Raw genomic sequence first — 16,857 nt, forward strand, 5'->3', positions numbered from 1 at the left:
ATAATATTGTACAAGAGATTTGTTTATAGTATATTTTCTTGTCCATGACAAGGATGACCTTAGGTGAAAATGATCATGAACAGGATTATGTACTGACCTTCTCAATTTTATTATCAATCCTGTCATTAAAGGATGCAAATCCTGCTTTTATGAACATTGTAGCTCATCATCTAGGTGGAAAGGAAATAGGGAAAGACTGCACACTGGTGCTTTTTCTGCAATATTGGTAGCTTTATGAGTTGCCAACCCAAGGCTGCTTTGACATGTGTTCAGTCAAGAGGAATGTACCAGAATGTGTTGAATATCAAAAAGTGTGTGATTTGGATTTTTAAAGTAGCTTAAGCAATTTTTCAGTCATATCACTACAGTGGCTGCAGTGTGGCAATTTATAGTGATGTCTAGCACTAGAGCATAATGCTGCAGACATTTAGCATGATGTCCCATCCAGTCACATTATTCTGACACCAGGCTGACCATTCCTACTTCTGTCTTAATGCTGAGTGCCTTGTGATGCTGCTGTTAGCACCATTTTTATAAGTCTTTCATATAACTTGGCCGGGGTTCGTACCCACGATCTCCCGCATCTGAGGCTAACACTCTAACCATTAGGCTACTGGTGTGGTCAATATATCAAAAATAATTTTGCTGCCCTATTTTAAATGAAGAGAAATGCTTTATTACACCCATGCTTGACATGTATGAATGCCATCAGAAAGGAATCCATCTTGGTAAATATTTTTAAAAATGCAGATTAGGTATAGAAGCTAAAGAATTACTTACATGAAATAAATCGACACACAGTAACCTTTTGTCTGTCTCTTTTAAGGATGCTGCAATCACTTGAAACATGTTGTTCTGTTTGACTCATAATTCTCAAGACAGCAAAATTTGTCTCATTCAATTTAAAATGTTCTCACTTTTAGAAAGGGATGGGGTAGATGTCCTATTTTAAAAAAATCATAGAAGCAGGGTTATGGTATTGATATTGTATTGGGTTATATTTGATTCAAATGATTAAGATTGAAGAAGTAATGATCTGTGTCTGTTTTCTCTGAAAAGAATTGTGTTTAAAAATTAATGAGAAAGTTTTGTTCCTATCATACCATGTTATGAAGTTTTTTTTGTTCCTATCATATCGTGTTATGGCATTAAAATTCTTTTTTTCTAATAAATGATCTTGCAATGATTATTAAGAACACATGAATCTAACATCATTCAAAAACAAACTTCTACATATTTCCTTAACAGCAATAGGCATTTGATTTATGAGAAATTATTGATTTTTAATTTAAACCAGAACATTGTAAGTAATCAAGCACATTTGGATGCATGGTATTCCTCTTTCAGTTGTCAGCTGTGAATATAGAGGAGATGGCAGACTTCCTACAGGTGTGGACAGGGAGCAGTAGTCTTTCCTTTATGACATCCACACTGCTGGCCAACTGGACAGGGCTTCTTCAACCTAGCACTTTCTTTTCCTCCAATAACTTCATATTCATCCGCCTTGTAACAGATGACAGTATCATCAAGACAGCAGGATTTAGCGTTGACTGGACAACAAGTATGCATTCCTCTCTTTCCTTTGTTGCTTAAAAAAGAAAAAAAAAGACAATGCTAAACATGTACAGGAAAAGATCAAATTTTTTCTTATTTTCTTCCTTGTTTTCTCATTTTCACATTGGTTTCTGCACAGATGGGGATGTTTTCATTCATTAAGACATGCCATGGAGATGTTTTCATTCATTAAGACATGCCATCTGTTTACTTTTTTTTCTTGATGTAATTTAAAGTAAAACCTTTGTTTTCAAGTTTCATATTATTTTTTAATGTGACAAAGACACGTAATTTCTTTTGAAAAGACTTGCATTATCTCCCCTTTCTTTGCATCAGTAGATAACTGAATAATTTTTTGTAACAAACACAGGCCCTCTACGATATTTTGACTAAAGCAAACAAAATATAGTGAAAGTTGAAAGCTAATAGGAATAGGTTTGCAAAATGAAATATAAAGATAGTATTGAATTACAGTAGGTGCCTCTTAGTTTGGTCCTGTCTGTCTGTTCATCCATATTTTTGGGAATCTTATGCACTGACCACTTGATTTGGATGAAATATTTGCAACATTTTGTATAACAATTTTTCTTGAAAATGACTGGTTAAATTAAAATGATTTGCTAAATACGTTGTTGTAATGATATCTTCATGTAATCTTCAGTGTTTTCCATTGATATTTGAGTAGCTTATATAACTGTTTAACTTGGATGTCTGTACATTGAATCAAACCCATGATGGGTGGGGCATTGTTATCTTCGTTAAGGATAACAATATCAGCAACATTAAGGATAACAATGTCATCAATATTAAAGACAACATAGAGGATATTTTCTTATCCTACATTAATTGCAGTTATATTTCATCATGTAGTACCAAACACATGATAATTTAATGAGTGGCAAAGCGGTGAGTTAAATATATAGTTTCTGGTATCACTACAGGAAATATTTCCAGTATTAACATAGGAAATTTTTTATTTTTATTATATACAAGACTTGTTCTTGAATCAAAGTTTAGAAGATTAAACTCATTCTTCAATATAGAACACTCACCCCCACCCCTTTTTGTAAATTCACCTCTCTTTCATAACCTGATACTATAAATACATGACATAAGAAAGTGGTCAGATTGTGTTGATGTAATCTGTCACGGTAAATTACATTTTTGTCATTTTGTAAGCTATTTGACCCAATCTGTAAATCATATAAATATACATGATGTAAGAAAGTGGTCGGATTGTGTTGATGTAATCTGTCATGCTAAATTACATTTTTGTCATTTTGTAAGCTATTTGACCCAATCTGTAAATCATATAAATATACATGACTTACGAAAGTGGTCACATTGTGTTGATGTGATCTGTCATGCTAAATTACATTTTTGTCATTTTGTAAGCTTAAATTTGACCCAATCTGTAAATCATATAAATATACATGACATAAGAAAGTGGTCAGATTGTGTTGATGTAATCTGTCATGCTAAATTACATTTTTGTCATTTTGTAAACTATTTGACCCAATCTGTAAATCATATAAATATACATGACTTAAGAAAGTGGTCAGATTGTGTTGATGTAATCTGTCATGCTAAATTACATTTTTGTCATTTTGTAAGGTATTTGACCCAGTCTGTAAATCATATAAATATACATGACTTAAGAAAGTGGTCAGATTGTGTTGATGTAATCTGTCATGGTAAATTACATTTTTGTCATTTTGTAAACTATTTGACCGTATGTGAAAAGAATGCAAGTCTGATCAGCAATACATCACAGTGGGATTTTGTCATTTTTGTCAAGGAAGTAAGGGGAAATAATTTTAGAGAGATGCAAACAGCATCTGATCAAATTTCTTTATCAAAGATTAATTTCTATGTCTTTAATGTAAGGCAGTTTCTTTTTATTTGTTCTAGTTCACAAGGTACTCTTTTTTTGTTGTTGTTACATGTTCAACTTTTGCAGGCATGTACAATCAAGCATCACATGGCATGATGGGAAATCTTATATTTTTACATCTGAAAATATAGGAATGAAAGAAATATGAAGATTATTTCCCCAATTGTTGTGCTAATTCTGTTTTTGAACATGTGCATAGAGATTTTTCATGAAATATTGTATTTTTAAGAATGAAAATCCCACTGCATGTTTTGTATTGAGAGATCTGTATGTTTCCTACATGCATCTTTTAGTTTTAATACTCCTTGATAGTATACACTTGTATATATCTTTGAATTTTCTCCAGTCATCGATAAGCACCAGTTAATTAGTAATGTCTGTAATGTTCTTTTTGTACCTCCAAGCAATCAAATCAATTAACCAATAAGAATAAATTTTGTAATGATTATTATGAGGATGATAATATTGATGTCATTATAAATTCCTAACCTCTCTATTTTTGCATGCCTGAAAATTGTCAACAAGCACAGACTTTCCATGTGTGGAGGTATCTGATTACATCACTGATGGGGAAATATATTTAGATAAGCAGAACTATGCAATCTTTTTGGCAAAGTGGTGATAACTCAAAACATGGAGCAGCCTTCTGAATTTCATTCAACAGAACTACCTTTATCACAGGACCTCTCCTCCCTTGCATGTGCTCCCTAGGTATGACAAGTTTGAGTGATCATATTTTCTTGTTTGACCTGGCCAATTTAGCCCTCTTTCTGGACAATGGTAGTTTAGATGTTTTTGAATTTTCTCTCTCAGACATTGCTGAGCTGGAAAGATCCAGAAACTTGACAGCCACAACCACATGGCAGGAACTTACATCTCCTTTCTATGGCCAGTTCCCCAGTCTACTGAATCTTGACCTGGAGTGGACAATTACTAGTGACAATGATGTCATATCAGTTGAGGTGAGGAGTTGCCTTTTTCTTGTATATAGTTTTAATTGGTGATTAGAGTTAATTAATTTTCAAGACAACACAGATATTTTACATTTTCTGTGTGTATGATATACATAAGGACCGATAAGAGAAAACCCTCATTACACAGCATTGTGTGTATGATTTACATAAAGACCAATAAGAAAAAACCCTCATTACACAACAATGTGTGTATGATTTACATAAAGACCAATAAGAGAAAACCCTCTTTACACAGCATTATGCGTATGATTTACATAAAGATCGATAAGAGAAAACCCTCATTACACAGCATTATGCGTATGATTTACATAAAGACTGATAAGAGAAATCCCTCATTACAGCATTATGCGTATGATTTACATAAGGACCGATAAGAGAAAACCCTCATTACACAGCACTGTGTGTATGATTTACATAAAGACTGATAAGAGAAAACCCTCATTACACAGCATTGTGTGTATGATTTACATAAAGACCAATAAGAAAAAACCCTCATTACACAACAATGTGTGTATGATTTACATAAAGACCAATAAGAGAAAACCCTCTTTACACAGCATTGTGCGTATGATTTACATAAAGATCGATAAGAGAAAACCCTCATTACACAGCATTATGCGTATGATTTACATAAAGACTGATAAGAGAAATCCCTCATTACAGCATTATGCGTATGATTTACATAAGGACCGATAAGAGAAAACCCTCATTACACAGCACTGTGTGTACGATTTACATAAAGACTGATAAGAGAAAACCCTTATTACACAGCACTGTGTGTATGATTTACATAAAGACCAATAAGAGAAAACCCTCTTTACACAGCATTATGCGTATGATTTACATAAAGATCGATAAGAGAAAACCCTCATCACACAGCATTATGTGTATGATTTACATAAGGACCGATAAGAGAAAACCCTCATTACACAGCATTGTGTGTATGATTTACATAAAGACCGATATGCGTATGATTTACATAAGGACCGATAAGAGAAAACACTCATTACACAGTATTATGCATATGATTTACATAAAGACTGATAAGAGAAAACCCTCATTACACAGCATTGTGTGTATGATTTACATAAGGACCAATAAGAGAAAACCCTCTTTACACAGCATTATGCGTATGATTTACATAAAGATCGATAAGAGAAAACCCTCATTACACAGCATTATGTGTATGATTTACATAAGGACCGATAAGAGAAAACCCTCATTACACAGCATTGTGTGTATGATTTACATAAAGACCGATATGCGTATGATTTACATAAGGACCGATAAGAGAAAACACTCATTACACAGCATTGTGTGTATGATTTACATAAGGACCGATAAGAGAAAACCCTCATTATGCAGCTGAACAGTGTAAATAAATAACTGATAGGCAGGCACATAATTGTTAGTTTATGGTATACCCACTATCTTTGTCAATCATCCTTATGCATGGTTTGTTGTTATTTGCTTTTTGTTCTTTCTTGAACATCTGATTTTTTACTTGTAAACAAACCCCCACATAACCACTGGTGCACACATTTGTTGGAAATCATTTTGGTGTCAAGAATGGAAAGTTAGATCTAACATTCAAATTGTGGCTATCTTTTTCACATATATATCAAATATTTTTGAGGGATGTGTAACCAGTTGTTAATAACCTCCTGGCATCAAGGCCTATAAAGTGTATGCAGCTGCCCAACTTGTCAATACAATAACACAACCGTTAATAAAAAAAGCAGTATCTCTAACGTTTACAAACAACTTTATCAGTTGAACCACATGTAGTGAGTGCATTCTGGCACTAAAGGCATTTCCTTATTCAGTGATGCAGAATACATCCTACATCAAGGCATTTCCTTTTTCACTGATGCAAAACACATCCTACATAAAGGCATTTCCTTTTTCTCTGATGCAAAACACATCCTACATAAAGGCATTTCCTTTTTCACTGATGCAAAACACATCCTACATGAAGCATTTCCTTTTCCACTCATGGTAAACACATCCTACATAAAGCATTTCCTTTTGACTGATGCAAAACGTGTCCTACATAAAGCATTTCTTTTTTGACTGGTGCAAAACACATCCTACATGAAGCATTTCCTTTTTGACTGGCGCAAAACACATCCATGAAGCATTTCCTTTTTGACTGATGCAAAACACATCATACATGAAGCATTTCCTTTTTGACTGGTGCAAAACACATCGTACATAAAGCATTTCCTTTTTGACTGGTGAAAAACACATCATACATAAAGCATTTCCTTTTTGACTGGTGAAAAACACATCCTACATGAAGCATTTCCTTTTTGACTGATGCAAAACACATCCTACATGAAGCATTTCCTTTTTGACTGGCGCAAAACACATCATACATAAAGCATTTCCTTTTTGACTGGTGAAAAACACATCCTACATGAAGCATTTCCTTTTTGACTGGCACAAAACACATCATACATAAAGCATTTCTTTTTTGACTGATGCAAAACACATCCTACATGAAGCATTTCCTTTTTGACTGGCGCAAAAAACATCGTACATAAAGCATTTCCTTTTTGGCTGATGCAAAACACATCCTACATGAAGCATTTCCTTTTTGACTGGCACAAAACACATCGTACATAAAGCATTTCCTTTTTGACTGGTGCAAAACACATCATACATAAAGCATTTCCTTTTTGACTGGTGCAAAACACATCCTACATGAAGCATTTCCTTTTTGACTGGCGCAAAACACATCATACATAAAGCATTTCTTTTTTGACTGATGCAAAACACATCCTACATGAAGCATTTCCTTTTTGACTGGCACAAAACACATTGTACATAAAGCATTTCCTTTTTGACTGATACAAAACACATCCTACATGAAGCATTTCCTTTTTGACTGGCGCAAAACACATCGTACATAAAGTATTTCCTTTTTGACTGATGCAAAACACATCCTACATAAAGCATTTCCTTTTTGACTGGCGCAAAACACATCCTACATGAAGCATTTCCTTTTTGACTGGCGCAAAACACATCGTACATAAAGCATTTCTTTTTTGACTGATGCAAAACACATCCTACATGAAGCATTTCCTTTTTGACTGGTGCAAAACACATTGTACATAAAGCATTTCCTTTTTGACTGGTGAAAAACACATCCTACATGAAGCATTTCCTTTTTGACTGGCACAAAACACATCGTACATAAAGCATTTCCTTTTTGACTGATGCAAAACACATCCTACATGAAGCATTTCCTTTTTGACTGGCGCAAAACACATCATACATAAAGCATTTCTTTTTTGACTGATGCAAAACACATCCTACATGAAGCATTTCCTTTTTGACTGGTGCAAAAAACATCGTACATAAAGCATTTCCTTTTTGGCTGATGCAAAACACATCCTACATGAAGCATTTCCTTTTTGACTGGCACAAAACACATCGTACATAAAGCATTTCCTTTTTGACTGGTGCAAAACACATCATACATAAAGCATTTCCTTTTTGACTGGTGCAAAACACATCCTACATGAAGCATTTCCTTTTTGACTGGCGCAAAACACATCATACATAAAGCATTTCTTTTTTGACTGATGCAAAACACATCCTACATGAAGCATTTCCTTTTTGACTGGCACAAAACACATCGTACATAAAGCATTTCCTTTTTGACTGATGCAAAACACATCCTACATGAAGCATTTCCTTTTTGACTGGCGCAAAACACATCATACATAAAGCATTTCCTTTTTGACTGGTGAAAAACACATCCTACATGAAGCATTTCCTTTTTGACTGGCGCAAAACACATCATACATAAAGCATTTCTTTTTTGACTGATGCAAAACACATCCTACATGAAGCATTTCCTTTTTGACTGGCGCAAAAAACATCGTACATAAAGCATTTCCTTTTTGGCTGATGCAAAACACATCCTACATGAAGCATTTCCTTTTTGACTGGCACAAAACACATCGTACATAAAGCATTTCCTTTTTGACTGGTGCAAAACACATCATACATAAAGCATTTCCTTTTTGACTGGTGCAAAACACATCCTACATGAAGCATTTCCTTTTTGACTGGCGCAAAACACATCATACATAAAGCATTTCTTTTTTGACTGATGCAAAACACATCCTACATGAAGCATTTCCTTTTTGACTGGCACAAAACACATCGTACATAAAGCATTTCCTTTTTGACTGATGCAAAACACATCCTACATGAAGCATTTCCTTTTTGACTGATACAAAACACATCGTACATAAAGCATTTCCTTTTTGACTGGCGCAAAACACATCGTACATAAAGTATTTCCTTTTTGACTGATGCAAAACACATCCTACATAAAGCATTTCCTTTTTGACTGGCGCAAAACACATCCTACATGAAGCATTTCCTTTTTGACTGGCGCAAAACACATCGTACATAAAGCATTTCTTTTTTGACTGATGCAAAACACATCCTACATGAAGCATTTCCTTTTTGACTGGTGCAAAACACATCGTACATAAAGCATTTCCTTTTTGACTGGTGAAAAACACATCCTACATGAAGCATTTCCTTTTTGACTGGCGCAAAACACATCATACATAAAGCATTTCTTTTTTGACTGATGCAAAACACATCCTACATGAAGCATTTCTTTTTTGACTGGCACAAAACACATTGTACATAAGGCATTTCCTTTTTGACTGATACAAAACACATCCTACATGAAGCATTTCCTTTTTGACTGGCGCAAAACACATCGTACATAAAGTATTTCCTTTTTGACTGATGCAAAACACATCCTACATAAAGCATTTCCTTTTTGACTGGCGCAAAACACATCCTACATGAAGCATTTCCTTTTTGACTGGCGCAAAACACATCGTACATAAAGCATTTCTTTTTTGACTGATGCAAAACACATCCTACATGAAGCATTTCCTTTTTGACTGGTGCAAAACACATCGTACATAAAGCATTTCCTTTTTGACTGGTGAAAAACACATCCTACATGAAGCATTTCCTTTTTGACTGGCACAAAACACATCGTACATAAAGCATTTCCTTTTTGACTGATGCAAAACACATCCTATATGAAGCATTTCCTTTTTGACTGATGCAAAACACATTGTACATATAGTAGCATTTATTGCTAAAATTGAAACAGCATACAACTTCACTTTAATAATACCATTCATTCATAAGGTATATACCAACTTATTGGATTGGTGCATTTGTTTTCCTTAATCTGCCATCCAGTTCTGCAGATAGATAGCAGATGTACCAAATATGAAGGACTGTTAAACAAAGTTAAACAAAGTCATGACCAATTTTTACAAAATGTGACAAAGATTATTTTAATTATATAATGCATAAATACTGTCCATTACATATTGTTGTAAATGGTTCTCAATAAATACTGTCCATTATGTCTGCTGCTACTAAAACAGCTTCCTGTCAAAAACTTTATTGAATTTGGACAGAGTCTGATCGTTATCCTGGCATCAATGTCTAACAGGTTATCCTGGCATCAATGTATGACAGGTTATCCTGGCATCAATGTCTGACAGGTTTTACAAATGATGACAAGTTCCAGCACAATACTTTTATAAAAAGAAACAGAAGAGGTGAGAAGAAAGAATTTCTGTATCAAAACTGCCAGCTACAAATGTGTGGGATTATTCTGGTATCAGGGATTCACAATGGCCAATGCATAATTAAGCATATGGCTGCCTGTATAATATTTTCTTAAATCAGAGTACTTGTAAATATTCTCATGTTTTACTGTGTTTAATATGGGTAATTACTGTGTTTGATATGAATCATTACTGTATTTGATATGGGTCATTACTGTATTTGATTTGAGTCATTACTGTGTTTGATATGGGTAATTATTGTGTTTAATATGAATCATTACTGTGTTTGATATGGGTAATTACTGTATTTGATATGGGTAATTACTGTGTTTGATATGGGTCATTACTGTATTTGGTATGGGTCATTACTGTATTTGATATGGGTCATTGCTGTGTTTGATATGGGTCATCCAGACAAAAAATCCTTTCACACTTGTTTCACTGACTCATGTCTTCCTTCCATTGAGACTTCCATTGGTAAAATACAAATTGAATTGTGGAACAATCTTACAATCCATGGCACTCAAGGAAATTTAATCAAAGGTTTTAATGAGAGCCTTATATAAATTTACAAGCTTTTATTCCTTTACCATCAAACCTGGGAGTGAATATAGCTTTGCTGCTTGTTAATATGTCACATTTGGCTATTATTTTATTTTGCATTCTCAACTCTTGGATCCTATTTCATATGCATTCATTAAAATTAGTGTGGTAAAGCAACGTGAGGAGGATAACTAGGCCATACCAAATTTAACCTAATTTTCATCCATGGGTGACCAATTTTCAGCTGTTTCTTAATTACACACTCAATATGTTGGACCCTATTTCACCTACATTCTAGAAATTTATTATGTGGATGCTTTTCAAAGATCTCTATCCCACCAGTATCAAAAAACTTTGTTAAAAAATGTCTCAGTGAACTTGATACCAAGAAAGCTACAGGACTTGATCAGATTGGTCCATGATTCATTAAATCTTCTGCCTCTGCTATTGTAGATAGCATAACATTAATAATTAATTTAAGTATTGCAACCTCATCTGTCCCCAAAATATGGAAAACTGCAAATTTCTTTTAAAGTAACTCCTATTCACAAATCTGGTTCTAAGGATGATGCTGATAACTACCGACCAATCTCAATACTACCAAACTTGTCAAAATTGATTGAAAAACATGTCCATGACTCATTCATGTCATATTTAACCAAACACTTGCTGTTACACCCTAATCAATCAGGCTTTAGACAGAAACATTCCTGTGAGACTGCCTTGATCTCCCTAACTGATAAATGGCTTCAAGCACTTGACCAAGGTAGAATAATAGGATCTGTATTTGTAGATTTCAGGAAAGCTTTTGACATGGTGGATCATGAAATCCTTTTGGAGAAACTGAAAATCTACTAGTGTGATGAAAGAACAATTAGATGGTTTACTTCTTACTTAAGTGAGAGAACACAACATGTTTACATAAATAATGTTCTGTCTGAACCTGAAACAATTAGATATGGAGTACCACAAGGCTCAATTCTAGGTCCATTACTTTTCATTTTATTTATTAATGACCTACCACTTTTACTAAGAGACTCAATATCATCTACAGATCTCTATGTAGATGACACAACATTGTCAGACATCCAAAACACAAAGCATGAACTTTACAGAATGCCCTAAACAAACTGGAAAACTGGTGCACATGCAATGGCATGGTGGTAAATACTGGTAAAACTAAAATATTACTTATTTCAACATGGCAAGGAAGGACAAATCTTGATAGTGATGAACTATGTCTGACATGGAAGGATACAAATTTGCAAATGGTCTGTCATGATAGACTACTTGGTGTTCTGGTAGATAATAACCTATCATGGACTGAACATATCAAACATATCAGTAAAAAAGTCAATTCAAGTTTATGGCTTCTCAGTAGGATGAGACATTTTCTCTCTGAAAGGCACAGAAAACTATTTTATAACAGTTACATACAACCCTATTTAGACTACTGTAATACAGTATGGGGTAATTCAAATGATAAAAACATAGCAAAGCTGGCACATCTTCAAAAAATGTGCATTTGGGCTAATATCAGTCCAGAAAGAAAGCAAGGAAAATTTGGCTGGTAGGTTAAAAATATTACCTATTAAAGACTGAATCTGTTTGAGAAAAGCCAAATTAATGTACAGGATATCTCATAATAGTGCTCCTGAATATTTACAATCACTATTCCAGTATAGGCTACCTGTTTATACTCCCCATGTGTGATCCATGTCTACCAAACAGTATAAAATTCCCAAACCAAATAAGGAGTTATTTAAAAAAAGTTTCCAATACTCTGGAACTCTGCTCTGGAATAGTATTCCAGTTGAGATTAGAAATGCCCACTCTATTTCCTTCTTCCAAACCCAATATATCCAGTGGCTTCAGAGATGCAGCTGAAATAAATTCCTTCGTATGAGGGCCTCAAGGTAGATTAGTTCTTAGCTAATTGTGTTACCCTCTTTAAATAAGGTCATTATTATTATTAATATTATTATTATTATTATTATTATTATTATTATAAAAATAGGCCTCTGTGGCCTGATTGACATGTTTGAGTGACCTAATGTTTCAACTTTTCATTTATTACACCCTTAATATCCTGGACCCTATTGTATCTGTGATTATTGATTCCAAGAGTAGCTTACTTTGACCTATTTTTTATTTTTGAGTGAAGTTTTAATTTTAAGCTCTCCAGTCAATACAGCCTTCATATCGCAGAGGAAGGGATAAAGTGTTTTGCTTTTTTGTTTCTGTGTGTTGTTGATTCATTGGTATGTTAATTTAAGTGTGTTTGTTATTGCTTCAGTATATTAGACTTTATTTAAACTAGACATGAAAATTGCTATGTAGATGCATCTTAAGGAAAGGTATTCAGGCATATATGAAAATTTGGTTACTGTGATCTAGTTTGTTATGATTGAGTCACCTACATATTTGACTATACATTTTCTTACACTCTTGATATCCCAGACCATAGAAAAGTCACTTACACTTTCAATATCATTTACCTCTTTCCATGAAAATTGATAATTGGATTCATTGAAGGAATACCAAAAGTAGGTCACTATGACCTAATATTTCATACTTGCTTGATTTTTGTTAATTGTCAGCAATATGTTTGTTACATTTTCTGTATCTTTCAGTTACACATAGACACATCATGATTTGTTTTTATCAGAAACTTTGTGTATTCATTCATCGTAATGATTAATATATTGCAGAAATATTTACCTCCTTCACATGGTGGATCACTTTATAGTTTAGAAATATTTACCTCCTTCACATGGTGGATCACTTTATAGTTTTGAAATATTTACCTCCTTCACATGGTGGATCACTTTATAGTTTAGAAATATTTACCTCCTTCACATGGTGGATCACTTTATAATTTTGAAATATTTACCTCCTTTGCATGGTGGATCACTTTATAGTTTTGAAATATTTACCTCCTTTACATGGTGGATCACTTAATAGTTTAGACTCAAAACCCAAGGTAACCAGACCATCTGCTGTCCAGACCAACCTTGGTTTGTTATCTTTGCACATCCCTATTGAATGCACATTATTTCTTATGCCTTGGCTTTAAATTCCCTGCCAGTCTTAATATTTTCCTCTACTCCATATGTGCTCCTGTTGGCATGGGGATAAGTGTCTATGAGTAAACACCATCTTATGTCTGTTTAAAACATTTAAAAACTTGTGTCCAGTTTAGTGACTGAGTTTTTAATTTTCATGTTCATATATGTTATGTGGGACCATTTTTTCAGGAAAGATAAAATTGTGTCTTACCTACCATTATCTGTAAAGTAGCTGTTACATTTAATTTATTCTAGGTCAACGTTTGCTTTTAATAATAATAATAATAATAATAATAATAATAATAATAATAATAGTAATAATGCTTTATTTATAGAGGGTGACTCATTAGTCAAGGACTATTCTCCCTTGAGGCCCTCTAAGGAGAGTATAACAATGCACATTATATGAAGATAGCAATAATTACTGTTTATTTTAACATGTTTAGTATTAAAATACTAAATTCCATTATCTATTAGAAACACATACATGCTCATGATATCTCTTCTTAAATACTCTAATATTTTCAGCAGATTTTCATTACTTGGAGAATGTATTCTTGGTGGCCATTCTTGTACACTCCTCAAACTTGATGGATGTATTCATCTTAGAGCAAAAGTAGTAATGGTAACCTATTTTCATGCTTCTGGGATTGTATTAAGTGTTTGGATTTCATATCACATGAATACTGTTGCATGTAGAGTCATGAAATTTGATTGATATATTCCTCTCTGAGTGTAATGCTTTCCACAAGCAAAAGTAGGTGACAGTGATTTACCTTTCCTGCTTCAGCAATTAAAAGACATTTTTTATAATTTGTTTGACACTTTTATATTATATAATCATGCAACTTGATAGGTGTGTACATAAAAGTGTACTATTTACCATTGAAAAAAGTGGATCATTATTACCTATCTTTCATTCTCTCATAATTATGTCAGTATTTTACATTTATGACCGAAACTTTTGTTAGTACAGTTATGAAATGTATTGTGTATTCATCATGGAGGGTACTTGTAACCTACCAGAGGCAAAAGTATGTCACTTGAAGTAGGTCATCATGACTTCCCTTTCCTGCTGCAGGGATTGCATCAAGTTTTGTGTTTAGCTCAATTTATTTGGCACTTTTGTATGCAAAAATCATAAAATTTATTGAGTGTAATCATCTTTGAAGTCAGCAGGTGCAATAATATATCAGAGTGACCTACTTTTGATGATGCAGGCATTACTTAGCTCATTTTCTTGGACACTGCTCTGTGTACAGTCATGAAATCTGATTGGTATATTTTCATTAGAAATAATGCTAATTACTTCAGTGGCAGCTACTTTTAGATTAACATGGATCAGTCTGTCGTGTACTGGTGGCTATGCAGAATCAATTAACAGTAATTGGAAGAAGTTTTGTTTTTTGATATTTTTAGAATTCTTACTTTCAGTTTTTGGAGATGGACATTCCTGGATCAATGACAGTAAGAGATGGTGATATGCTTAATTCTCTAGTAGCATTGTCCCGTCTTACATCTGTACCCAATCCTAGTATATATATTTCTGTAAGCAGAACAGTACAGATAAGGATGAAGACTAACGTGGGAAATGGTAAAGGATTCAGACTTCGCTTCCAGAAAGGTAAATTTGGTAGTGATGCTGCAACATTTTAGTTTATGATAGAGGTTCAGTAAAGTTCATCTACGTCATTTAAATTTACTTTGAGATTATTATATATTACATTTTTTACTAATTGTCTGTTTTGTAGTGTCCTAATTGTCTATGTTTTGTAGTGTCCTAATTGTCTGTGTTTTGTAGTGTCCTAATTGTCTATCTTTTGTAGTGTCCTAATTGTCTATTTTTTGTAGTGTCCTAATTGTCTATATTTTATAGTGTCCTAATTGTCTATGTTTTGTAATGTCCTAATTGTTTGTTTTGTAGTGTCCTAATTGTCTGTGTTTTGTAGTGTCCTAATTATCTATGTTTTGTAGTGTCCTAATTGTCTATGTTTCATAGTGTCCTAATTGTCTATTTTGTAGTGACTTAATTGTCTATGTTTTGTAGTGACCTAACTATGTTCTGTATTGTCCTAATTGTCTATGCTCTGTAGTGACCTGATTGTCTGTTTTGTAGTGATCTAATTGTTTATGTTTTGTAGTGACCTAATTGTTTATGTTCTGTAGTGTCCTAATTGTCTATGCTTCATAGTGACCTAATTGTCTATGTTCTGTAGTGTCCTAATTGTCTATGCTTTGTAGTGACCTAATTTTTCTTGTTCTGTAGTGTCCTGATTGTCTATCTTTTGTAGTGTCCTAATTGTTTATGTTTTGTAGTGTCCTAATTGTCTATGTTTTGTAGTGTTTTAATTGTGTATGTTTTCTAGTGTCCTAATTGTCTATGTTTTGTAGTGTCATAATTGTCTATGTTTGATAGTGTCCTAATTGTCTATGTTTTTACTGTCCTAATTGTCTATGTTTTGTAGTGTCCTAATTGTCTATGCTTTGTAGTGACCTAATTATCTTTGTTTTGTAGTGTTCTAATTGTCTATGTTTTGTAGTGACCTAATTGTCTATTTTGTAGTGTCCTAATTGTCTACACTTTGTAGTGACATAATTGTCTATGCTTTGTAGTGACCTAATTGTCTATGTTTTGTAGTGTCCTAATTGTCTATGTTCTGTAGTGTCCTAATTGTCTATGCTTTGTAGTGACCTAATAATCTTTGTTTTGTAGTGTTCTAATTGTCTATGTTTTGTAGTGACCTAATTGGCTATTTTGTTGTGACCTAATTGTCTACAATTTGTAGTGACATAATTGTCTCTGTTTTTTAGTGTCCTAATTGTCTATGCTTTGTAGTGTCCTAATTTTCTAGGTTTTTTAGTGTCCTAATTGTCTATGCTTTGTAGTGACCTAATTGTCTATGTTTTGTAGTGACCTAATTATCTTTGTTTTGTAGTGTCCTAATTGTTTATGTTTTGTAGTGTCCTATATGTCTATGTTTTGTAGTGTCCTAATTGTCTATGCTTTGTAGTGACCTGATTGTCTATGTTTTGTAGTGACCTAATTGTCTGTTTTGTAGTGACCTAATTGTCTATGTTTTGTAGTGACCTAACTATGTTCTGTATTGTCCTAATTGTCTATGCTCTGTAGTGACCTGATTGTCTGTTTTGTAGTGATCTGTCTATGGTTTGTAGTGTCCTAATTGTCTATCTTTTGT

At 33.6% G+C, this 16,857-nt stretch overlaps 1 protein-coding gene across 1 annotated transcript in view; it reads left to right on the top strand.

The window, feature by feature from the left end:
* The window catches only part of LOC149806279 (CUB and sushi domain-containing protein 1-like), a 155,017-nt gene that overhangs the window by 38,976 nt on the left and 99,184 nt on the right, over positions 1 to 16,857 (top strand). The window contains exons 8-10 of the mRNA XM_089935547.1: positions 1,348 to 1,561; positions 4,262 to 4,410; positions 15,095 to 15,284. Of these exons, the coding sequence (XP_089791673.1) occupies positions 1,348 to 1,561; positions 4,262 to 4,410; positions 15,095 to 15,284 (553 nt within the window). The remainder of the gene's footprint in view (positions 1 to 1,347; positions 1,562 to 4,261; positions 4,411 to 15,094; positions 15,285 to 16,857) is intronic.

The sequence above is a fragment of the Sinohyriopsis cumingii genome, chromosome 2, assembly GCF_028554795.1.
Source record: "Sinohyriopsis cumingii isolate HCF-2022 chromosome 2, ASM2855479v2, whole genome shotgun sequence".
Classification (NCBI taxonomy): Eukaryota; Metazoa; Mollusca; class Bivalvia; order Unionida; family Unionidae; genus Sinohyriopsis; species Sinohyriopsis cumingii.